Raw genomic sequence first — 25388 nt, forward strand, 5'->3', positions numbered from 1 at the left:
TGATTTGTAAAGACAAATACATTTTAAATAGTTATACATAATAAAAAAGAAGTACTGTAAAAGAATACATACAAATAAAAATTATAAAAAACACAAAATTATGATGATAATAATAATACATAGATAATGATGAGAAATACATGACGAGAGAGAGGGGAAAAAAAAAAGGAAAGAAAAAAATTAAGCAGAAATTGTTTTAGATTTAGATTTCTTTTTCTTCTTTTTCTTTTCCTACATTACCATCGTCATGTTCTTGGTCTTTTTTGCTTGAATGAGAAGAAGTATCAGTTCCCATTATAATAGAGGTGAAAGGGTTTGGAACACGAGCATGAGCTGAAGGAGAATAATCCAATGGTAAAGTACCATTTTTCTTATCTTCCAAATATTTATTTTTCTCAGCTAAATAATTCTGTAATTCAATATGATAAGCATCTTTCCATTTTGATTTTTCCTTTTCATCCAATCCCTTCCATTTCTTGGAAATCTCTTGGGTGATTTCAGTGGGAGATAAAGGTGGCAACCCTTCCAAGGCTCTTTCTTCTCTGATCTTGGAACGAATGTAAGCAGAATAAGCAAAAAACACAGTCAATGGTTTCTTCGGAGCGTTTGGATCCTTTTCCACTCTAGCTTTTTTGCCATTGGCAGTTTTATCAGCAGTAGAAGGTGGGGTTGAAAGTAACGATCTATTAGTGTCGATATCCAGATCCATTGGATTGGTCAAATCGGAACTAATCAAGTGTAAATGGTTAGTAGCATCAGTTAATCTGAACAATGAATCGGTTAAAGTATTGATGGCTTCTATTTTTTCACCTTCTTCCTGATCTATAGTGTTATAGAAATCAATAATATTAGAGGCTGTTTGGTTAGCAGATTTCGATAGTTCAAATAAAGAGGATACTAACTAAATTGAAAAAAAAAAATTGAGTAAAAGCTATGAAAGATATAGCTTACAATTGTATACATGTTAGTAACACGAATGTTATTGAACTATTGAAAATAATTCCAATATAAAGTCATGATGGCAAAAGCAATTGTACATACAGAATCCTTGGCAGTTCTCAATTTAACAGAAGCGCTGTCAGTGTTCATGTTAGATAGTGGTTATATTTGTATTATTAAACGTTAAAAGGTTTCGTCACTAGCCGCCGAGTGTATGCTGTTCTAGGGTATGCTGGTATTATTACTTGTCTTGGTCTAGGCAGAGTATGTAATTTTTACTTACTGGTGTTTACAAGGAAGTGCTAGGCAGAGATTATGTTATTTTAGAAGGAGTCCTTTTCAGCACGGAGAAGACTACTGGGGGGAAAAAAACATCAATTAGAAGGAGCCAGCAAGAGAAGTTGGAAAATTTTACAAAGACCGTGGAAAAAATAGAAAAAAAAAACTGAGAAAAAGCCGAGAAAATAACTTCGCGCGAAATTCACGTGATATACGGAACAGTATCCTGATACGGAACTTTTTGCGGACAGATCGGGACAAAGCGGGGGCTTTTTATATAGAGAAAGAGACTCTAACAATGAGGTCAATAATGGAATAAATTGAACAGAAGAAAAGAACTAGATATTTATATATATAAAGTAGTGTAAATCCTAAGTAAGAATCGTTTATGGGATTGAACTTAATGATATAATGGAAAACAGTGTTCCTGGGAAACATTTAAGACATCAGGCTGCTGGTCATGATGGGACATTGACTGATGATGAGGAGTTGTTAGTGTTTAAGCCTTGTGCGGCTCAAGAATTAGCCTTTTATAAGCAAGTTCAAGAATCCTATGTAGTACAGACACCGGCAAATTTAGAGAAAGTAAATTCCATCTTAGAGGGAGGAGATGTACCGTTCCATTATTGGATTCCGAGTTTTTTAGGAGTATTGGAACAGGGGACGCATACCGTACCAGATGATAATTCATATGTATATTCTCAAGAATCTTTACCAATTACTGAGAGTAGTACACCAGATAGTATATCGTTTGAGACACGTACGAATAGTAGTACACCAATGAATATTCCTATTGATATACAATCAGTGTCTAGGTCTGGTACGTTAACTGGTTCGAACAATGATACGAAAAGTTATATTGTATTAGAAAATCTGTTGAAAGGATATTCTAAACCCAATATCATGGATATTAAATTAGGTAAAATATTATATGATTCTACTACTGCTTCCACGGAGAAAATGGAACGATTGGCAGATGTTTCTGCAAATACTACGTCTGGTAGTTTATCATTTCGAATTTGTGGGATGATATTGGATAAAAATAACAATTTATTACAAGAATTTATCTCTAACGAAGGGAATTCTGAATATTTTACAATCGAAGAAGATTATGTGCTTTTGAATAAATTATTTGGTAGATCAAGAGATGAATCCAATATTTTACATGCAATAAATTTATTTTTCAATAATACTTCATTATCTACAGAGAGACAACAATATCTAAAAGAGACTTTTTTGAAAAGATTGAGTTTATTATATAATACATTATTAGATACCCCAGTAAGAATGATCTCATCGAGTCTTTTGTATATTTATGACAGTGATTCAAAACGATGGGATCTCTTGAATGATGAGGATTCGATTGTTAGAAACAATTTCCTTGGTTCAAGAATAGATTCTGATAACAGTGATGATGATGATAATGATGATGATGGTGATAATGGTGATGATGATGATGATGAAAATGGTAATAATAATAACAGTAACCAATGTTTAAGTTCTTTATCGTTGATAGATTTTGCTCATTCTAAATTTGTAGCAAAAGAATTGGGGTGTGATGAAAATGTAATTGTTGGAGTGGAGAATTTGATAGAGTTATTTAATAATTTATAATGACGTACAACTTTTGTAATTTTTATTTTTTTAAAGATTTTTTTACCAAAGTAGTATATTAAAAAGAAAAAAATTGTTTTGAAAATTTAGGAAATATTAAAAAATAAATTAAAAGATATATATAAAAGTTATTTACTTGAAATTATAATTACAAACTAGATTTCATCCCTTACATATAATGGCATACCTCTAATCTCACCAGTAACCCATGCTGATTCAGACCAAGACTTTACCGCCACTATAAAACATACAAACATAATAAGAATCCCAACTTGTTTATATGGTATCATAGTATAAACAACATAAGCTGGGATCATAATCATTAATAAGGTTGATATTTGAAAAACAATGGCTATAGGGCTAGTTTCCATCTTTGATATTATAAAAATATTGAATAAATTTCTAGGAGCTTGGAGCAACTTTGTATTCTTATGTATATATAAAAATATGTTTTACATCATTGACCAAGAGATACAAGATACATTCTTATTATATTTTTTTTACTAAAATCTATAAATGTTTACATATTATATCCCTTTAAAGTAAGATTTTTAGAAAGTGTAGAGACTGTTCCAGCAAATTTTTCCGAAGGGCTGTGTGACGGATTAATACACCTTCGTTTCTTGGCAATGTTGTTTAAAGATTTACTGTTTGAGAGCTGAGACAAGGTAATTAGGAGGTGAGAATATCATACTAAAAACAGATTACTTGCATGCTGCTGGAATATGATTATATCATTTTCTATTAAGTGGTAAAAGACTTTTATCACGTGACTTATTGTTTAAAATGTGTTTTTCTTTTTATATCGAAAAACACTATTTAAGAAATATATTCATTTTAATTATATTATTTACTATATATGTCTAAATAAAGTAATCATCTTTACATCTTAAACACTGTATAACAATGTCTAACTCTCTTGAATCCCAGTAAATTAAGTTTGCTGGAAAATTAAGTTTGTTGGAAAATTAAATCAACTAATTATATCATCGCTTTTACGTACAGTTTAACACGGAGTTATAATACAACTCAGAATGCTTGCCATATTGTAACATGTTAACACGTTATTTTATTTTTTATTTTTGATAGTCAGCTAATATATATATATATATGCTTAAATCTAAATGAATTATCACTAAACTCTAAACGAGATTGAACTATGGTTTATATTATTTAAAAGTATGCTTGATTCATTCGAATTATATATGGTCACCATTTACGTTACAGTTTTATCATCTAAATTGTTTTTAAGAAAACAATTAAGTGTTGACAAATATTTGATTCTATTAAACAGGATCAATTCTCACAAATTCTCTACCTATGTCGTTTTAATGAAACATTAAAACTAAATTTTCAAGAATTACGGGTCCTATAGTGTAGTGGTTATCACTTTCGGTTTTGATCCGGACAACCCCGGTTCGAATCCGGGTAGGACCTTTCTTTTTAGTAGTGTATATTTTTGGCTGCTAGTTTAATACCAACTGTTTATTAAACTATACAACTATATACCTGAGCCTATGTAAGTTAAATATTATTATTATTACGTTCCGACTTGTTCAGTATATACTTCCATCTTTTGTATTTCGTTCTTTTTGTTTTCTGGTTCTTACTTCTTTGTTCTACTTTAACCATCTAGCTTATTCTTTTAGCTTTAGATTCTTAAATAGAATTTATGTTCATGATTCACTTACTTGTTAATCTACATGTTCATTACGTTATCACGTGATCCTGATTTATACACGTGACTAAAGTAGCTCACACTGCGTGACATTTACAATTTTTTGCACAGCCACGTGACTCACATTTGAAAGGTTTTATATGGCATTTTACTGACGTCTTGTATATTAATATATGGTACAATTATTTTTAAAAGTACATAACAGTCAAGATTATCCCCCAGAGAGCTCCATATAGTTTCAAATAAGGCAATATAAGAACTACAGATGTATATAACTGAGAGACTGGAAAGATCACTAAGCACAGAGAACATTTATAGATGAAAAGGATCGACTTCTAATAACTAGATAACAAAGAGTGGATCTGGAATACTGGAAACTAATAGTTAAAATATATAATATCTATTTAATTATCTTTCAAGTATCTATAGTATGTGGCTTCATTGTCCCTACCATTAACGTTATTAACTATCAAGACATCTGCTTCACACAATAGAAAAATAACTAAAGGTTAGATTAGACTTTACGTTTAGAAGTGTACTACATAAAAGTTACATACATTAGTTAATGAAAACTGTCCCGTTTACAAAATAAATATACACTGAAAACCTTTACCTTTTCTCTTTCTCATTCGAATATTTTCCAGTTCCTTTTTTTAATTTGTCATTTAGTGTCGTAGGTTTGTAAAATCCAGGATAAATAGCACAATATTCCTTAAAGAGTAAAATATTTAAAAAAAACAAGTATTGTTTTGTTATAATAATAGCTGCTTATACTTATTCAATGGATTTTCAATACAAATATAAGTTTTCAAAATGTTGTACACTTATATATTTACGATATCTACTCAACTAATCTAGGAATTCCTATATATACTACAATCTGAAACATTCTTATTAGTGACACATCTTCTTAAAATAATGTGACACTATTGACAATGACACTACATAATTTCTGTCATCAGCTTTTTCTGCAGCGTTTTCTTTGGCCAATTTTAGAATCTAGAATGTGCCAATTTGCCGAGCCAAAAAAAAAAACGCTTTCAATGCTTAAAAACTCAACTAGGCAATCAACACCGAACAGAAAAAAGGTCAACTAAGCCTGCCAGCTAAGGGGCGGCAAACTTGTTTCGGGTGCTTTCCATAATCTAAATTAATCAGTAAATAAATAAAAAGATTAGTTGAAAAAGAAGATCAATAAATAAACAACTACATCAACTACGGTAAATTTAGTTATTTCTATTTCTAAAGTAAATAATTCATAGTTTGATACCAATTGATACACATTCTTTTAGTTGCATATCTGTGATTGATTATTTAATTATTACGTTGCAACAACTAAACAATTGTTCTTTTTTTTTTTGTGTATCATCATACTTTTCTCTATTAATCGATAAAAAGTTTCGAGACAAAGAGAAATATAACTTAATCTTATCACCATCGTATATTAGAGATCTCATTTTAGATAATTACTTTGATATTTGCTATTTTCTACACAGATTTCCAATTGAAGATCGGCAATAATAACAAGCTGGAAAAAAAGATAGAATATAATTCTCCATTCTTACATAATACCAACTGTAATATATACATTATACTTATACATTATTTTACCAACAAGCCGATATTTTACAATACACTAATAATATAGAAATGACTGGAATGTCAGAAATTAATAAAGATGATATTGCTGATTTGAATTCAGCAAAATCAAATAAATCCATAGACACAAATGATGCTGAACAATCAATCAATGAAACTCTGGAAACCATAGACATTACCAGATCTGATACTGACTTGAATGAAACCAGATCCATAGAAGATACTGAGATTGCCACTAATATTAATATTCGAGATCAAACAAACGATGAAAATATAGGAAGTAGCGCAATAAAGGATTCAGATGAACCAGAAGACGAAACAAAATCTGAAAAAATTATTGAGGATGCTATTACAGATCCCTCTAATCAAGAAAATACTGAAATTAAAATTGATACAAACAATACATCTATTGTTCCAGAAGCACCCTCTTCACCAGCTCAATCAGATGACGAATTGAGTAATAGAAACCTGGAGATTGCTGATAATGCCCTAAGTAATTCAATAACTGCGATTGAATCAACAGATGTAGAATTGACCAATACAATTACTGCTGTAGAACCAGAGATGAGTCAAACCATAACAAACACTACAGCTGTAACAGATGTTGAACAATCGATAACTGATACACAAGATTCAGTCATTGAATCAAACACATCAACTACTAATGACATTGCACCAACTACAGCAACAATTGATATCCAACCAACTATATCTACAACTGAAACAGATATAGAGCCAAATGTTGTAACGATAGAAGCGGATGCGGGATTATATTCTACCACTACTGATGCAACTACAAATGATACTGATAATAAAGAGCCTCACAAAATAGTAATTGAAGAAAATAACAAGAAAAATAAAGAAAAGAGTACTACTGATGAGAATAAAGATGAAGACAATGAACTTGAAAAAACTGGAAAACCTGAAACGAATAAACAAGCAAAAACTAAACCTTTAAAAACATCCAAAGGTACTGATCTAATTAAAGTGGCAAAATTGGTACAAGATAGTTTAATTACTTTACTATCTGATAGACAGATTAAAAGATTACCAAGCACGAGTAAAGTACTGGAAGCGACAATTGCAAGACTAGATTCAGTTATTAAGGGCGAGAGCGACTCTCACAGTTATTTGGACTCTATTTCTGTTTTCGAATCCTTAAGATTATGTTGTAGAGTTAACTCTTCTCATATCCAATCTCAAGCATTATCTTGTTTTTCCAAACTATTCTCATTTAGAGCTTTGGATGAAAAATTGTTAGTTAATTTACCGGATGCTATGGCTTCTGATGATCAAAAACCAAATCAACGTGACATTTCCACAGGAGTAACACCCCCTCCAAAACAAACATTATTAGACGCTTCAATTAATGCAATCTGTGCCTGTTTTGAACCTGAAAATACTAAACCAGAAGTGGACGTTCAAATAATTAGAGCTCTTTCAAATTGTATATTAATTGAAGATAAAAGTGGTATTTGCCATGGTGCATCTTTACTAAAAGTAGTTCGAACTCTTTATAATATTTTCATATACTCTAATGAAATCTCTACTCAAACCATTGCCCAGGCGACCTTATCACAAATTATAAATTCAGTTTATGATAAAGTTACAAAAATACTTAACAAATTGAATTCTTCAAATACTAAATCGAAAGGTAATAAACATGATACAAGTGAAGAGGATTATATTCATTACAAGAATAAAGCATCAGATGTTGGACAGCCAAACACAATTACATTAGCAGGTATGCAGAAAGTAAATAGTAATGATGACCAAGAATCTGATATTGAAAACATGAATGATAATCAAGATTCCATGTCGCATGGTTTAACTTCCGATGAATTATTAATTAAGGATGGATTCTTGTTATTTAGAAGTATGGCTAATAAAGCTTCCAAATCCATTGGTTCTGAAATGGATATTGGTTCTCATGAAGTAAGATCAAAACTCTTATCACTTCATGTAGTATACTCAATTTTAAGAAATTATATTGATATCTTCTTATCTCATAATTTGTTGGTACCTGGCAAAACTGATCAATCTTTGTTCGAATCTGTCAAACAATATATATGCCTATTAATTGCTAGAAACGCTACTTCTCCAATTGCTCCTGTATTTGATGTCACTCTAGAGATATTATGGCTATTAATCACTAATTGTAGAGCAGATTTAGTCTTGGAGATTCCTGTATTTTTAACTGAATTATATCTGCCTATTTCTGAATTAACAACATCTACAGCTCACCAACGTAAATATTTCTTAAACTGTGTGAATCGAATTTGTAATGATCCTCGTGGCCTAATAGAATTTTATTTGAATTATGATTGCAACCCTAACATGCCAAACATAATAGAATTAATCATAAATTACTTAAGTAAAATAGCACTTGTAAGAGGGTTGATATCAGAAGAAGAAAAAGAATATTTTGAAAAATATTCCATTGATCCTATGCCTGCCTTTGACATGAACGAAGCCCCAATTCTTTCATCAAATGGTGACAACAATAGTGAGATCCAAGTAGATCCAACAGAAGATTTATCCTTTATTCAATTGCAGTATACAATGAAAGTAGCTGCATTAACGTCACTTAATTCATGTCTAAGATCTTTAAAGTCCTGGTCTCATAAAGGTTTGAAACCACTACCTAGTCTTCCTATTGACGATGATTCTGGATCTGTTGATATAAAATCTGTTGAATCAAACTCTAGTGGCTCAAAGTCTGCTAATAAAACGAATCAAAAATCAGTATCTGATAGCAATAATTCATTAGTGATGTCTGAAGACGACTTAAATCAATTTGAAAATTTAAAGCAAAGAAAAACCGAGCTTACAAATTGTATTAGATTATTTAATAGAAAACCAAAAAGAGCTATTCCACAACTGATTAGTCTTGGCTTTATTGAAAGCGATAGCCCTGAAGTTATTGCTAAATGGCTTTTAAAAACAGATGGTCTTGATTTAGCTAAAGTTGGTGAATATTTAGGTGAAGGCGATGAGAAAAATATTCAAATTATGGATGCATTTGTTAATACATTTAATTTTTCTCAACTATCTATAGTTGATGGATTAAGAGAATTCCTTCAAAGCTTCAGATTACCAGGGGAAGGACAAAAAATTGATAGATTTATGCTAAAGTTTGCCGAGAGATATGTAGAACAAAATCCTGGAATATTTTCAAAGGCTGATACTGCATATGTATTAGCTTATTCGATTATCATGTTAAATACAGATTTACATTCTAAACAAATTAAAAGTCGAATGACCTTAAGTGAATTCATCGAAAACAATGCCGGAATTGATAATGGAAATGATCTACCAAAGGAATTTCTTGTTAAAGTATTTAATGAAATTGCTAAGAATGAAATTAAATTATTATCTGAACAATATGAAGCACTTGTATCCGATGATGGTGCATTAGTTCAAGAATCTTATTTTACCTTGTTTGGATCAACCAATCTACAAAAGAAAGCGTACCTTCAAGTATCTAAAGAAATAGCAACAAAAACTGAAACTGTTTTTAAGGAATTGAAAAAAGGCAATTCAGTTGAGAATGCAAATGTTTTTTTTACCGCATCTCATGTAGAACATGCTAAATTAATATTTGAAAACATTTGGATGTCTCTATTAGCAACTTTTACATCTCCATTTAAAGAATGCGACGATGATGTTAGAATCAACGATTTATGTTTAGAAGGGTTGAGATTGGCAATTCATCTAGCTACTCTTTTTGATATTGAAGATGCCTCTATTGCTTTCATTGCTGCCTTAGAGAATTTTTGTAATTTACAAAATCCAGAAGAAATTCATATTAAGAATGTCAAAGCAGTTGTAGTGTTATTAAAAGTTGCTTTAGCTGATGGTAATTATTTAAAAAATGCATGGAAAAATGTCTTCATCGCCATTTCTCAATTAGAAAGATTACAATTAATTTCTAAAGGTGTTGATAAAACTACAGTTCCTGATATCGCTCATGCACGTATATCTAATCCCTCTAATAGTACCGAACTTGTACCTTCAGGCTATGGTAGTTATTTCAATCTATTTTCTAAAAGACCCACTCCTATTGAATTAGCTCAAGAGAAATATTATAATCAAGAATTAAAACCTCAAATTGCTGATTTGATAAAGTCTAGTGAAGTTGTATTGTTGATGGATAATATATTTACTAAGAGTTCTGAATTATCTGGTGGTGCAATTGTTGACTTTATTCGAACACTAACTGAAGTAGCTTTAGAAGAAATTGGCTCGTCTCAAAATACTTCTACACCAAGAATTTTTTCATTACAAAAAATGATCGATGTTTGTTATTTCAATATGGATCGTATTAGAGTAGAGTGGACTCCTATTTGGGCGGTAATGGGAGAAACGTTTAAATCTATTGGAACAAATACCAATCCAAGTGTTGTATTTTTTGCCCTAGATTCATTACGTCAATTATCAATGAGATTTTTAGACATTGAAGAATTTAATGGGTTTGAATTTCAGAATGATTTCTTGAAACCATTTTGTTATATAGTCGAGAAAAATAAAAATAAAGATGTTCAAGAATGGATTATAGAATGTTTCCAAAATTTCATTTTAATTAAGGCACATAAAATCAAATCTGGGTGGATACCAATATTACAATCCTTACAAATCTGTACAACAAGTACCGCAAAATCAGTTGTTGAAAAGACGTATAAATTAATTGAAAATGTTGTGTTGAGACAACACTTTGGTGATATCATTATCCATGATGATGCATTTATTGAATTATTGAAAGTATTTAGTGGGATTGCCAAAAATTCAAGATATCAAAAATTTTCATTACAAGCTTTAAAGACATTACAAAATATTACAAAAGTGGTAGCTAAAATTTCATTTGATAGTGAAAATTATGAAAATGTTATTAAAGAAACTGATACAAATTCCAAAGAATGTGAAACAAATGATAATCAAATAAAAGAAAATGATGAAAATATGAATGATGTTGAAAATTCTAATGATGGTGTGCAAGTTACAAAAAATGGGGGTGAAGTCCCAGAGCCAAAATCTAATAATGTAGAAGATACTACTGATAAAGAAGTTACAAAAACATTCCAAATACCCAATCGCACTACTAATAGAAGAAGACAGAGCAAATCTGGTCTTTTCCTTTCAGATCTCAAACCATCAACGAAAGCTGTCTTAAAGACTAAAAATATCCAAAATACTTTATGGTTCCCAGTATTTTCCGCCTTTTTCGAAATCATCATGCAAGCTCAAGATTTAGAAGTACGTTCTGGTGCATTAAACGATATGTTTGATGATTTAGTAGCACATGGTATTTATTTCTCTGAAGAATTTTGGAGCCGAATTTGTAATGAACTTCTATTCAAGATCTTTGATATTTTATCCCCTGCTGATGAGTCCAAGGGTATAGATATGATGAACAATCCATCTGAGAGCGTTTGGTTATCTACTACTTTAATTCAAGCATTAAGAAATATGACAGCTTTATTCAAACATTATTTCCAACAATTAAGTTCATCATTAGATGGGTTTTTAAATCTTTATGTTAAATGTATCTATCAAGATAATGACACAATTGGTAAAATAGGTAAAACATGTTTTGAACAATTAATTTTACAAAATAAGAAAGAATTGAATGATGAACAATGGGGAAAAATTGGTGATATTTTTATTAAATTATTTAAATTAACTACTGCACATGAATTATTTGATGAAGATCCATTAGGTCTTAAGAAAAAGGTAAAAGAAGAAGATGTAGAACAGAATTTGGAGAAAGCTCGATCGAATGATCAACGTGAAGAAAAGGTTGAGGAGAAATCTGAAGAGAAAATTGATGATCAGAAGGAAGATGAAACAGAACAGTCTAATCAAACTAAGTCAACCCAAACTGACAAAGAAGTTTCCAATGAAGAATCAAACTTACAAGAAAAATCAGCTGAAGCTAAACAAGATAAATTAGATGGAACTAACTCAAATGAAGAGAATTCCACTCAATTGAAACAAGTTTCCAAACTCAAAGATAAACAACCTTCCAAATCGAAAGAATTAGAAGTGAAAATTCGCAAAAGTTTACAATTGACTCATCGCAAGAATAGTGATAGTGTAGAAATAGCCAATGGTGAACGTACTGCTATTAAATTAGATGAAGTGATCAAGAAAGTGAATTTGAAAAATTCTATCATTATGAAATGTGTATTGCATTTATTATTGATCGAATTAATCAATGATGTATTTGAACATAAAGAAATCTTCCAATATATGCCTTTCAAAGAAGAACATAAAATCATGGTCGGTTTAAAAAAATCTTTTGAATTTTCTCATGAATTCAATAACAATGATAAATTAAGACAAAGACTGGTCAATAACCGTATTTTGAACAAATTACCAAACTTATTAAGGCAAGAAACAAGTTCCAGTTTAACACTAATCAAAATATTGTTCAAACTATATGCTTATCATGATGAATTGAAATTATCTAAAAATGAAACGGAAAATGAAATGGAGAAAGATATCAATACCAATGGCAATTTGAATCTCCATATCAATTTAAAGAAGGAACAATTAGCTGATTCTTTGATGGAAATCAGTCGGATGATCTTAAACACTTATATCCAATTGGACGAGCAAACGATGATCAAGAGTGTAAGAACATGGAAACCTGTCATTGTGACAATCATTAACGGTTATAACAAATTCAACGAGATAGATTTCAAACAACACTCCTACGAGATGTACAACTATGTGTTACAAATCATGGACAAAGATATGTCCAACGAAATGAATCAAGCCGTAAAGGAATTCTTGAAGACTGTGGGGAATATATATATGTAAAACAGTATTTATAAAACAATATACAAAAAAAAATAACGTTTTGCATTATTTCAATATAAAGGATAATAACACCTATCCATTATCCTTTCAATTCCCTATATTATACTAGAATATACTTTAATTAATATCTTTTTGTGTCATTTTAATAATGTTCATAATCTGATAAAAAGTAACTAAAGAAAAATAGATAAAAATAATATTAAAGCATTAGTGACGCCATATCAGATGCCTTAGGCACAAACTCGCAGGCACGTGATATACGGCGTGACCGTAAATTCCGTGTGTGGCTTTCACACTTTCCATACGGCCGACCAGGAAAAAATAAAATAGGAGACGCGTAAAAAGAGTCATCGCCGAAAAGAGGCCGGAACGCGTCGCCTGTATCGGCATTGTCAAGAATGGTCACGTGTATGAATGGGAGATTCTAAATTTAAATATGTATGAGAGAATATAGTAGTAGTAGCAGTAGTAACAAATAATAGGGGTAAATTTGAATAATTGCTACTACAGATAGATTCATTTGGATGCATGCAGTGTGATGAATAATTCCTTCAAGATTTACTGTCATATTTTCAGATTGTTGTCGTCTCGGCTTGCTGCCAATTCATATACTTTACATACAGAAATGTCGAGTAAGATTCTTGTAAGAGATTTTAAAGAAAGTGTAATTCTTAAACAGTATATCTTTCACAATGCCAATGTAAATTTGAAATATGAAAATTAACATTGAAACTGCGAATATATGAAAAAAAAAATAAAAATTCATGATCTTAGATATTGTGAATTATTTTCTCGTAAAAAGTATTTTTCCTCGTACAAAAATTTCGGTAATTTCCGCCTAATTTAACGTCAAATTTCCAGAAAATTAACTTTAAATTTCGGTAAGCATAGGGAAAAAACTCTATTGAATTTAACACGAAATTTACAAAACAAAACAAAGTTTGAAAAAACTTGAAAATATATAAAAAGTTTCAATTGACAATAAATAAATAAATAAGAAACAAAAAAAAAAATAATAATACGAATAAACGTATTAGAAAAAAAATAAACCACCACTAGAAACCATTGTTACCGAATAATATGACAATGGAACATAAGATAGTACGTGAGGCTCATGAAGTCAAACCAATTCATGCTCCAGACCATTTCTATAAATCACAACCTAGCCCAGGGTTTGTTGATTCCATGGAACAATACTTAGAAATGTATAATGAATCTATTAATAATCCAGAAAAATTCTTTGAAAAGATGGCTTATGACCATTTGGATTGGTTTAGAAACTTTACCGATGTCAAGTATGGCTCTTTTGAAAACGGCGACGTTGCTTGGTTCCTAAATGGTGAGTTAAACGCTTCTTATAATTGTATTGACAGACATGCTATTAAGAACCCTAATAAAACAGCTTTGATTTACGAAGCTGACGATGAAAAGGAAAATCAAATCATCACCTATGGTGATTTATTGAAACAGGTGTCCCAAGTTGCAGGTGTTTTGAAAAGCTGGGGGGTGAAAAAAGGGGACACTGTTGCCGTATATTTGCCAATGATACCTGCAGCAGTCATTGCCATGTTAGCTATTGTTAGATTGGGTGCCATCCACTCTGTAGTATTTGCTGGGTTTTCTGCAGGTTCCTTAAAAGATCGTGTTGTTGATGCAGGCTGTAAAGTTGTTATTACTTGTGATGAAGGTAAGAGAGGTGGTAAAAGTATCAATACTAAGAAAATCGTCGATGAAGGGTTAAACGGCGTTGATTCTGTAGCCAAGATCTTGGTCTTCCAAAGAACTGCAAATTCAGGCATACCAATGAAAGCAGGTAGAGATTTCTGGTGGCATGAAGAAATAATTAAACAAAGAAATTATTTACCACCAGTACCATGCAACTCTGAAGATCCTTTATTCCTTCTATATACTTCTGGTTCTACTGGTGCTCCAAAGGGTATTGTTCATACTACAGGTGGTTATCTATTAGGTGCTGCTTTAACTACTAAATATGTTTTTGATATTCATCCAGAAGATACTTTATTTACTGCTGGTGATGTAGGTTGGATTACTGGTCATACATATGCTTTATACGGTCCTTTATTATTGGGTTGTTCAAGTATTATTTTCGAATCCACTCCTGGTTACCCAGATTATGGTAGATATTGGAGAATCGTAGAACGTCATAGAGCTACTCATTTCTATGTAGCACCAACTGCATTAAGATTAATTAAAAGAGTAGGTGAAAATGAAATCGGTAAATATGATACATCATCTCTACGTGTCTTAGGTTCTGTTGGTGAACCAATCTCTCCAGATCTATGGGAATGGTACCATGAAAAGATTGGGAACAAGAATTGTGTGGTTTGTGATACTATGTGGCAAACGGAATCTGGTTCTCATTTGATTGCCCCATTAGCTGGTGGTGTTCCAACAAAACCAGGTTCTGCTACAGTCCCATTCTTTGGTATCGACGCTTGTATCATTGACCCTGTATCAGGTAAAGAAATGAAAGGAAATGATGTAGCTGGTGTCTTGGCTGTTAGAAGTCCATGGCCTTCCATGGCAAGATCCGTCTACAATGATCATAACCGTTATATCGAAACTTATTTGAAACCTTACCCAGGTTTCTACTTCACTGGTGATGGTGCCGGTAGAGATCATGATGGTTACTATTGGATTAGAGGTAGAGTTGATGATGTGGTTAATGTTTCTGGCCATAGATTATCGACAGCTGAAATTGAAGCATCATTATCTGAACACGAACATGTCTCAGAAACCGCTGTTGTTGGTATTCCAGATGAATTGACAGGTCAAACTGTTGTAGCATTCGTCACATTAAAAGAAGGATTCTTAAATGAAAATGCCGATATTGGTGATCCAAACCATTTAACATCTGAACAACTACGTAGAGAATTGATTCTGCAAGTCAGAGGAGAAATTGGTCCATTTGCCGCTCCAAAGATTATTATTTTGGTTAGGGATTTACCAAAGACAAGATCTGGTAAGATAATGAGAAGAGTACTAAGAAAAGTTTCATCCAATGAAGCCGACCAATTAGGTGATATGTCCACATTGGCCAACCCTGAGATTGTTCCAGCTATCATTAATGCAGTGGAAACTCAATATTTTGCATTGAAGAAGAAGTAATTTTTTGCTGCTACGAGTATATTTTTTTATTGACATTTATACAAATATTTTCTGATCCAGTTATCATAATGTGTGCTCTTCATTACTTTGATAATTTTATTATTTCTGCTTTTAGAATGACAAGATAACAGATACAATTACAACCTCCCCACCCCTCCCCACTTCTGATTAAAATTAACAATCAAATAAACATTACTTATATATATATATATACATTAACTTTTTTTTTTTTTTTTTGATTTTTTTTTTACATTTTTTTGCGGGTAATAAATCAATTATAACAATACAAATGAACATATTCTTTAATTAATTGTTACTAAACTAATATATAAATAAATTATATATAGATATATTTTTACAATTTAATATATTATGTTAAACAATTGTTTCCTAATTGCTTCTCATCCCGTTGAAATCGACGAGGCTTACATTCTTGTAAACCTAAATGCCCTTTATAAAATAGCCCCGCTTTTAATTTATAACCCCGCTCGGCTTACGGCCTTCCGGCGCCAAGCAGTCACAGATTCTGCTTCTCCGCAAAATTTCGTACGAGATACGGCAAAACGTTTATCTCCTCGAATTGGATTGATAAGAAAAAAAAGAAAGGAACGGGCTTAAATTGATACAACAGGAAAGTTTCATATTGCTTGGAGTTGAGTTGAAATACGAGATGCTCGAATGTTGTAAATAAGTAATTAGAATGAAGGATCTGTTTGAGCTCTTGACACAAAAAATATTTGTTAGATGTAGTAAATATTCTAATTGATTGAAAAATTGGCCAAGAAATTTTAATGATAAAGTAGTATACCATCATTGTATAAACCAACGAAACATAATTTGAAATTCATTCCTTCAATCATGTCTTCTATGTCGTTAGGCACCGCCATTTATGTTGCTGTCAAGCCTATTCTTAAAATTTATACAATTATATTCGTTGGGTTTCTCTTGGCGAAATATGATATTGTCGATATGCATACTGCACGAGGGATATCCAATATGGTTGTTAACGCAATTTTACCTTGTTTAACTTTTAATAAGATAGTTTCTAATATATCATGGCATGATATAAAAGAGATCGGAGTCATTGCATTATCTGGTATTATATTATTTACTGCAGGTACGGCATTTGCACTACTAATAAACTATGGTACAAGAGCTCCAAAAGCTTGGTTTTGGGGGTTGATATTCACAGGATTATTTCCTAACATTTCAGATTTACCTATTGCATATACCCAAAGTTTAAATAATGGGACTGTTTTCACAGAGGAACAATCAAATAAAGGGGTTGCGTATAGTTGTATCTTTTTAGCAGTTCAAAGTTTTTTACAAATGAATTTTGGACTTTGGAGAATGGTAGGATTTGATTTTAAATCAAATGGTAATGAAAATAATAATGAAAATTCCAATGAGAATAGAAATGAAGATTCAGATACTATAAAGGGTAGCGATGATGAATTGGAAGCAAAAAAACGAGATTTATTTTATATTGATGAAAATTCTTTATATAATGATTCTTCAAGAATTCCTACAAATATTTTGGAAAAAGATGAAAGTCATAATACGGAAGAGATGGTTTCTGATACTAATAGTCTTGAGACTGAAAGTATTGATTCTCATTCAAATACCTTAACAAGACAACAATTTCTGAATATGAGACCTATAGAATATGCACATTTTAGAACCAGCTCAGATATGAATGTTTATAAGATGAATTCTATCTTATCAAGCCCAGGCCATTTAGAAACAGTTATCTTACAAAGACAACAATCAATGATAAGAAAGACAGGTAGTAGTGGTCATCATGAAGAAACTTCATTAAGGAAAAGACGGCAAAAGAGTGAATCAATAAGTAAAATAATTAGTAATTATAGTGCCGTAGATGATATTAAATCAGGGAAGATTGATTTGAATAAACCATTAGCATTGACACAGGAGATTGGTAGAACAAATACACATGTAGGAGAAGATGAATATGAATATGATTGTGATTATGATTATCGTACTAATAGTAATAATAATAATAATGATGATGATGAACAAACTTCACAGGAAAGAATGTTGGAGGAAGGCTTCCCAAACAATACTTTAAATATTCAGAAAATTACCACATCCACGTCTAAGAGTAAACACCATAGTAGATTTAAATGGGTATCTAACTCTAAGAGAAGTATAAATCATTTTTTCGAAAAATATCATTTGGGATGGTTGAAATATTTACTCATCAATTTCATTAGACCTGCCTCATTAGGGACTCTTCTAGGTATGACAGTAGCATTGATTCCATGGGTTCAAGCATTATTTGTCGACACATATGTTCATGTTCATAAGGCACCTGATGGGGAACCAGTATTAAACTTTTTAATTGACTTCACAAGTTATATAGGCAATGCATGCATTCCATTGGGGCTTTTAATGCTGGGAGGAACTATGGCAAGATTGGAGGTAGGATCCTTGCCCAAGGGGTTTCTAATAACAGCTGCAGCAATGACATGCTGCAGATTGATCGTGTTGCCCATTATTGGCATTATTTGGGCCAATAAGTTATACAATATCAATTGGCTAGAAACCCCTGTAAGCAAGTTCGTGATGATCTTAACTTGGTCAATGCCCTCAGCTACTGCACAAGTTTATTTCACTGCTTTCTACACACCAACACACGGAGCTCATGTCCAGCTCGATTGTCTTTCTGTATTTTTCTTGATGCAATATGCAGTTTTGATCATATCATTACCATTTGTAATCACATACACGCTAAAAGTAGATATGAAAATGTAACGTATAATTTCATTTCGTCAAATACCCGTATTTAGATTATGCACATTCTTCTCTTTCTCCTTTATCCTTAACCAGGGTCTATCATATTTAATCAGTAGTTTTTTTTTTTTTTTTCTCATACACTATGATATCATTTATTATCAAACCATCAGATCTGGGGACCACTCTCTCCAAATTAGGAACTAATTGAGCCCAGTCCAACCCTAGCCCCGCACTATCAAACCCTATCACACACACCACGTAGACCTAATATAACCCTATTTAACCCCACTCCTATTTTTCTACGTCATAATTGCCTAATTCGATACTAGAGAATTTCTTTTAATTATCGGGGTTCCCACATTCTCCTAATTCCTTTTATCATATAATACGTGATTTACCCTCTCGATCCACAAAATAGGAAATATAAGGGAAATGAATATTGACCAATCCGTTTGAAAAACTTAAACTCAATATACCTTTTTTTGGCGATTAATCTATCTGAATAGGAAAGATTTACCCACTGTAATTGCCTGGAAAAGTGAGATCTGGATGGTGAATATTTCCTGAATGGGACACGCTATTTTTTTGTGGATAAGAAATTAATTATTTATTTTTTAATATATTTTTTGGTTAAGTAGGATTTGCTCAGAAAGGCTATTTTTTCAGGAAGCATCATTATAAGGTAATTTTTAGATAGGCAGAATAGAGAAAGAGAGGGTCTGTTTTGTGGTACTAGTTACAAGGTTGATTTTATTGTTTGTTTTTTATTTTTATTTTTATTATTATATTTTTTTTTTATCACAGAACATTCTGTAAGGATTGGATTAGTAACAACAATTTTAGGATCACTTAACTAAGACAGAGATTTGCAGTGGCCTGAATGAAAAATTATACATGGTTATTGTGGATGAAGTTTTTGTTTTATTCAGTGGAGAATATTTCATTGTTTTGAAAAAAAAATAAATTAGCATGAGATAAAAGAATAAAGTAAAAATATATTTTGCCAAGGGACTAGGTTCTTTAATATAAATATCGATTCTCTTGTATAGTTTTATTATTCTTGTTTGTACTCTTTCTTTTTTATTTAACTATTATTTATTTTATTATTCTTTCCTCTATACAAACATTCAACATCTATATGTGAATTACAAAGATTAAGAGATACATACATACACATTCCCCTTTAAACATACGTAAATTTTTTTTTTAATAAACATTCAGCATGACTGCTATTACACAAGTTACAAAACCATTGGCAACCACCACACCAGAAGCTTTAATTGCTGCTCAGATGGTTACACCTCAAAGAATCACGAATCTATTGATTGATAAAGGACCTCTTGCGATTCGTCATATCACGCAAGCTTTAGCCATCGATATCCCTCATTTCAAAGAATTATCCTCGTCTAAACAAAGAAGATTGATTATGAGTGCCCTAGAGTCTGGTGATGTGGAAAATTTTGTTATATTTAAAAAGATCGGTTGGGGTAATTGGTCTGCAAGAAGAGTGCCACAAGTTGAGTTTGTTAAATTAAGAGATTTAACAAATATTGAAAATGCTAAAGTTAATGACATTACACATTCCAATGCTAATACAAGTACAAATTCAAATTTGAAAAGTATTGCCAAAAATTCTTCTACCAAGCTCATTGAACCAACAAATACTACTTCTGCTCCTACTTCTACTAATAAAAAGCCTCATTTACTAAATTCAAATTCAAATTCAAATAGTATTCCTAATGAAATTAATCAAAATAAAATTCATTTGATTACTAAAAATAGAAGTTCCAATAACCAACAATTACCTAAATTAGATTTGGATTCTCAAATTAATAATGAATTCCAATCTAATAATAATACGTTTAAATTTCCGAAATTTAATAATCGGAGATCAATAGATGCTACTTTCCATTCTTCATATTTGGATAAATTGACAAGAGATTCTAAAAGAAGAAAGTCTGAATCAGAACCTTTAAATAGCATTAGAGACGATGATCAGACTACTTCAAATAATAATAATATGATTATAAATTCCGATTATAGTGATAATGATGAAATACAGAATTTATACCCAAGAGTTTCCCCCATATACACTGTTAAAAATTCAAGAAGAGGCTCCTCCATTATTTATTCAGAAGATTTATTGGTTAGCAAATTAAATCAAGTTAAACAAAATCAAGAATCTTTTGAAAAAATGAAACAAGAAAATGATCCAAATAAATTAATTTTTTTAGAATCATTTGAATTTAAACCTACAAATAGAAGATTATCTTTACCAATAAATTTCCCAAGTTCTAATTTAAAATATCATGAAATTATTAATTCAAATGAAAATATTTTGAAAAGAAACAATTCAAACCCAATTCAAATTAGACAAACCAATAACAACAACAACAACAACAACAACAAGATAAACAATTCTTTATTACCGAATGAATCATGCATTAGATCCACTTTAGTTTTACCAAATCATTCTCCAAAACTATCCAATACTGGGTCCCCTAAGAATTATATATATGATAATTCTAAAATTTTAAATTCTTTTAAAACTTTTAAACTAAATGCTTGTTCACCTACTAATAATACTTTAATGAATACTAATAATATTAATAATGGAAGTGATTTTTCTTTACAAAAAATTTCAAGCAATTTACAAAGTCATTCATCTTCACCAAATAATAAAATAAGCTCAATTTCTTCTTCCATGTCAGATACTGAAGAAGAAGATTGGCAATCCATTGGTGCTGAAAATATGAGAAACTATAAAACTTTAAATCCATTGAAAAATATTGAAAATAAAGCAAAAGAAAATATATCTACGAATAAATTAAATTCAAACATTCATAATCAACTATCACAAAACAACCCTACCTTAGAAGAAAATGATGCTGCTATTTTATTGTTAGGTTTAAAACCACAATAATTTCATTACCATCTTTCAAAAATTTTACAACGTTTTGTGTACTTTTTTTTTTTCCTTTTTTTAAAACTTTAACGACTTCACAACTTCATGATTAACGATTTCATAACTTCACGACTAACGACTTCACAATTTTACGATTAACGACTCCAACATTTTACAATTTCACAATTTCTTTCATTCAAATATACATCAATGCATTCACAACATTAAACTGTTGTTCATTTCCTCATTTTGTCATCATTTTTAACCATTTATTCATTTATTTAGTCTTTTATTTTTATTTATTTATTTATAATATACATATATTCGTTCCTGATTTGTAACTATTATTTAATTGGAATTTTTTTATTCATTATTGTATGAAAAATAAAAAATATAATTTTATCTAAAAAAATTATACACTAATAAGTAATTAAATATGATTTAATATGCAAGTTTTAAAAATAAAGAACAAAATTTTTTTTTAGATCGATAAATTGTTGATCATTATTGAGAAAAACATATCAATTAATCAACAATATCCGATGTAGGAATATCAATATTTTCTGTGATGGAATTTTCAACATTAGTAGATGTTTCGTTATTATTTGATAAAGTATTACTTGGTTCAGTAGATTGTGATTTTTGTAACTCAGCTTGTTTTAAAACTTCTTGTTGTTCTTCCAAAGTTAAATCTTCAAATTGAACTTGATTAGCATTGTATTCTTCCTGTAATTTTTCAAAATCATTAGGATCATCCAATAATGCCTTAATACCAATCAAATCAGCTTCATTGAATAATTCCAGTATAGCTTCTGCCTTTTCAACACTCATTGTGGCAAAAACTTCATTAACTTTATCTAAATTACTAGTTTTCACTGCATCTTGCATATCCTTTGGTAATTTATTAAAAATTTCAACTTTTCTAATATCTTCTGGATCTTTTGAATTGAAGTTTGGTAAATTCACTTCTAATTCAGTAGAATCATCTAATGCCTTTAATTGAATAGTTTCAACACCTTGGATTTCTCCATTTTCTTCTTGTTCTTCCTGTTCCATAATCTTACAACGATTTTTAACATGCTCAAATTTAGTTTGAACAGATTCTAAAAATTGTTGTTTACCTTTAGGATTTTCTGTATTTAATAGAACTCTATTGAAAAACATTCCAATAATTTCTTTTAATTTATTAACATCTAAATATGGAATTTTTTGAATATCGTAAATTTCACGAATATATGACATTAATTCAGATTGATGGATTATTTGGTAAGCTAAAGTAGAGTTACCATTTAATTCATATTCAAAAGATTTCATCATTAATGCATCCTTTTGTTGTTCAGATAAGATTTGCATATTATCAATTAAATAATTTTCACATTGCTTATAATTACCAACAGTAATTTCACCAAATTTTTCAGTTTCAGGAGCAAGTTTCATTACATCATCCTTATATTCGATAAATTCTAATTTAGGTTTTGGTAATGAAATAGTATTAGATGTAGATGATGCTTCTTTTAAACTTTCCATAGCTTTAACATTATTAGAACTAGTTTCAGAATTCTTATCCTTTTTGTTTAAAAAACTGGAATTGAAACCAGTATGAACATCATCAGATGATATATGCGAATTTTTTTCAATATATAATTTATTAAGTTTTTCTTTTGCCTCTTTAGTAACATGATCAATTTTAGCTCTATGTTTTGAAATCATTTCTCTAATAAGTTTACCATCTTTTGGATCTTTATTTTCCTTCTTAGCATCATTAGCTAACTGTTCAAATAAATCTTCAACCATTTCATTGAAAGTTGGAATATCAGGGTCAACATTATCACCAGTACTTTTCTCATTTTTATCAAAATTCGCATTTAAATATTTTGAGACCGTAACAGTTGAAATTAAATCTTCATCTTTTAATTCTAATAATAGCTTATCAACACGTTTATTTAAATGTGCATACATTGTGACTTGAGCTTCTAATGTTTTTATGTCATTATTTCTTTTAAATCTCTCTTCATGAATACTTTGTTGTTTCCATTTAATGAAGGAACGTTTATCAACATTTGGATGAACTTCAATATCTGAATCATCAGATAATTCTATTTTATCCCATTTAGAGTAATCAATTGCCATAGTTATTTGCTTTATTTTGTGTTTTTTTTTAGAAATTTAGTACCATAAAAATATATATATCAAATATCAAATTTTAAATTAATTGATGCCTTTAGCAGGTATTAATCTATATATGATCCTTAAGTCTTTAATAGATTTCAAATACTTTAATCATATCTTAAATTTCAAATTTCAAATTTCTAGAAAATTCGGTCATTTCAAACGAAAAAATAAATATCACTAATATTTTATATATCTTTATAAACCAGTATAAACTAATGAGTATTTGAACAGTCAGGAATTAAACCAATGCGAATAGCTTAAAAGACACTTATCTTTGACTGCTTCTAATAAAAAAAAAAAATCTAAAAAAAAAATTGGCCAGAAAGAGCGAACTTAAAATATCCCCTAATCGCTTCATGCTAAAGATATCATGTTAGTAGTACTCAGCCAGCAAGTCATTATTGATCGCAGACGTATATGTACACAATTATCTAACGATAAAAATCAGGACGAGAAATATTTAATCCGTATTCCGCTACAGCACTGCTTAAATCATTTACTGTCAACACAACTTTACTAGCGGTTGTCTTTTCATTCTGTTGAGCTTGTTGCTGAGAAATCTGTTGTTGACCTGGATTCTGTTGACCCATCATCAACTGTCTAGCTCTTGATTGACCATTGTTAGCATTATACACAGCAACAGATGATCTTATTCTTGAATATTCATAAGCATCGCAAGCTATATCACTAATAAATTTTTGAGTAGCTAATGCCAATAATCTTTTAACTCGAACGTCCCCACACTGAAAACCGTTTTTGGCCATATAATAATCGATAACGGGATCTGGAATAATTGGAGCATTATCTTCCATCATATCCAGCAATTCACTTAAAGTTTTATCTTTTCTCGTAAACTCCGGTAATTCAAATAATTTACCGCTACCATCATCTAGCATTTTAGTCTCTTGTTGATCTAACTTCTCTTGTTCTTCAGCTCTTTGAAATAATGCAGCATTATCTACTGCTCCTCCATCATCATTATCATTGAATTCATCATCTATCTCTTCATCCACATTCATAGAATCGACAGGACCAAACTCGTTAAATTCTTTTTCACTCATTATTCAACGTAATATATGTATATATATATATACAAATACCAACACAATCTAGTTTGAAAAGGGTTGTTGGGGTATGCCTCTACTCTCGTAGTTATATCTTTATTATTTTTATTATTAACAAAATTGTCATTTTCCATTTTAGATTGTTTTTTTCTTCATTATGCAGAATACTCCTGAGCGCGGGTAACTTTCTTTTGATTAATTAAGTATAAACTAAATCTTAAATATGTATTGAATATAAGGAAAATATGCAAATACTAAAAGAAGGATACTTGAAAATAGGTACTCAAATCATCAAAGGGACTAAAACCAATATCATATACTTTATTAAATTTAGCTTTGTGGATTCAATCAAGTTGATTTTACATCAATTACCTATCAATTGAGTTAGTAGATTTCATTTAAACTCTAAAGCTTACCCCTTTTGATAATT

General features: G+C 30.5%; 8 protein-coding genes and 1 non-coding gene across 9 annotated transcripts; 6 read left to right on the forward strand and 3 right to left on the reverse strand.

The window, feature by feature from the left end:
- Window positions 1-202: 202 nt before the first annotated feature.
- Window positions 203-1089, reverse strand: HMO1 (Hmo1p; the record flags this gene model as incomplete). The annotated part of the gene is made up of 2 exons (XM_004181861.1): window positions 203-901; window positions 1042-1089. The coding sequence occupies 2 exons, from the start codon at window positions 1087-1089 to the stop codon at window positions 203-205; spliced, it is 747 nt and encodes a 248-aa protein (XP_004181909.1).
- Window positions 1090-1629: 540 nt separating this feature from the next.
- ARG82 (inositol polyphosphate multikinase) lies at window positions 1630-2832 on the forward strand (the record flags this gene model as incomplete). The annotated part of the gene is made up of 1 exon (XM_004181862.1): window positions 1630-2832. One exon carries the CDS (start codon window positions 1630-1632, stop codon window positions 2830-2832), a length of 1203 nt encoding a protein of 400 aa, XP_004181910.1.
- Window positions 2833-4197: 1365 nt separating this feature from the next.
- TBLA0Htrna8Q lies at window positions 4198-4269 on the forward strand. Its single transcript has one exon. It is a non-coding gene; the product is annotated as a tRNA-Gln (tRNA).
- A 1891-nt stretch (window positions 4270-6160) lies between these two features.
- Window positions 6161-12931, forward strand: TBLA0H01040 (uncharacterized protein; the record flags this gene model as incomplete). Its single annotated transcript, XM_004181863.1, has 1 exon — window positions 6161-12931. One exon carries the CDS (start codon window positions 6161-6163, stop codon window positions 12929-12931), a length of 6771 nt encoding a protein of 2256 aa, XP_004181911.1.
- A 1080-nt stretch (window positions 12932-14011) lies between these two features.
- On the forward strand, window positions 14012-16060 carry ACS2 (acetate--CoA ligase ACS2; the record flags this gene model as incomplete). The annotated part of the gene is made up of 1 exon (XM_004181864.1): window positions 14012-16060. The coding sequence occupies one exon, from the start codon at window positions 14012-14014 to the stop codon at window positions 16058-16060; it is 2049 nt and encodes a 682-aa protein (XP_004181912.1).
- Window positions 16061-16918: 858 nt separating this feature from the next.
- TBLA0H01060 (uncharacterized protein) lies at window positions 16919-18835 on the forward strand (the record flags this gene model as incomplete). The annotated part of the gene is made up of 1 exon (XM_004181865.1): window positions 16919-18835. The coding sequence occupies one exon, from the start codon at window positions 16919-16921 to the stop codon at window positions 18833-18835; it is 1917 nt and encodes a 638-aa protein (XP_004181913.1).
- A 1204-nt stretch (window positions 18836-20039) lies between these two features.
- STB3 (Stb3p) lies at window positions 20040-21740 on the forward strand (the record flags this gene model as incomplete). The annotated part of the gene is made up of 1 exon (XM_004181866.1): window positions 20040-21740. One exon carries the CDS (start codon window positions 20040-20042, stop codon window positions 21738-21740), a length of 1701 nt encoding a protein of 566 aa, XP_004181914.1.
- A 507-nt stretch (window positions 21741-22247) lies between these two features.
- Window positions 22248-23852, reverse strand: CDC37 (Hsp90 co-chaperone CDC37; the record flags this gene model as incomplete). The annotated part of the gene is made up of 1 exon (XM_004181867.1): window positions 22248-23852. The coding sequence occupies one exon, from the start codon at window positions 23850-23852 to the stop codon at window positions 22248-22250; it is 1605 nt and encodes a 534-aa protein (XP_004181915.1).
- A 473-nt stretch (window positions 23853-24325) lies between these two features.
- Window positions 24326-24955, reverse strand: TAF10 (Taf10p; the record flags this gene model as incomplete). Its single annotated transcript, XM_004181868.1, has 1 exon — window positions 24326-24955. The coding sequence occupies one exon, from the start codon at window positions 24953-24955 to the stop codon at window positions 24326-24328; it is 630 nt and encodes a 209-aa protein (XP_004181916.1).
- Between the last annotated feature and the right edge of the window lie 433 nt (window positions 24956-25388).

Source organism: Henningerozyma blattae, chromosome 8 (assembly GCF_000315915.1).
Source record: "Henningerozyma blattae CBS 6284 chromosome 8, complete genome".
Classification (NCBI taxonomy): Eukaryota; Fungi; Ascomycota; class Saccharomycetes; order Saccharomycetales; family Saccharomycetaceae; genus Henningerozyma; species Henningerozyma blattae.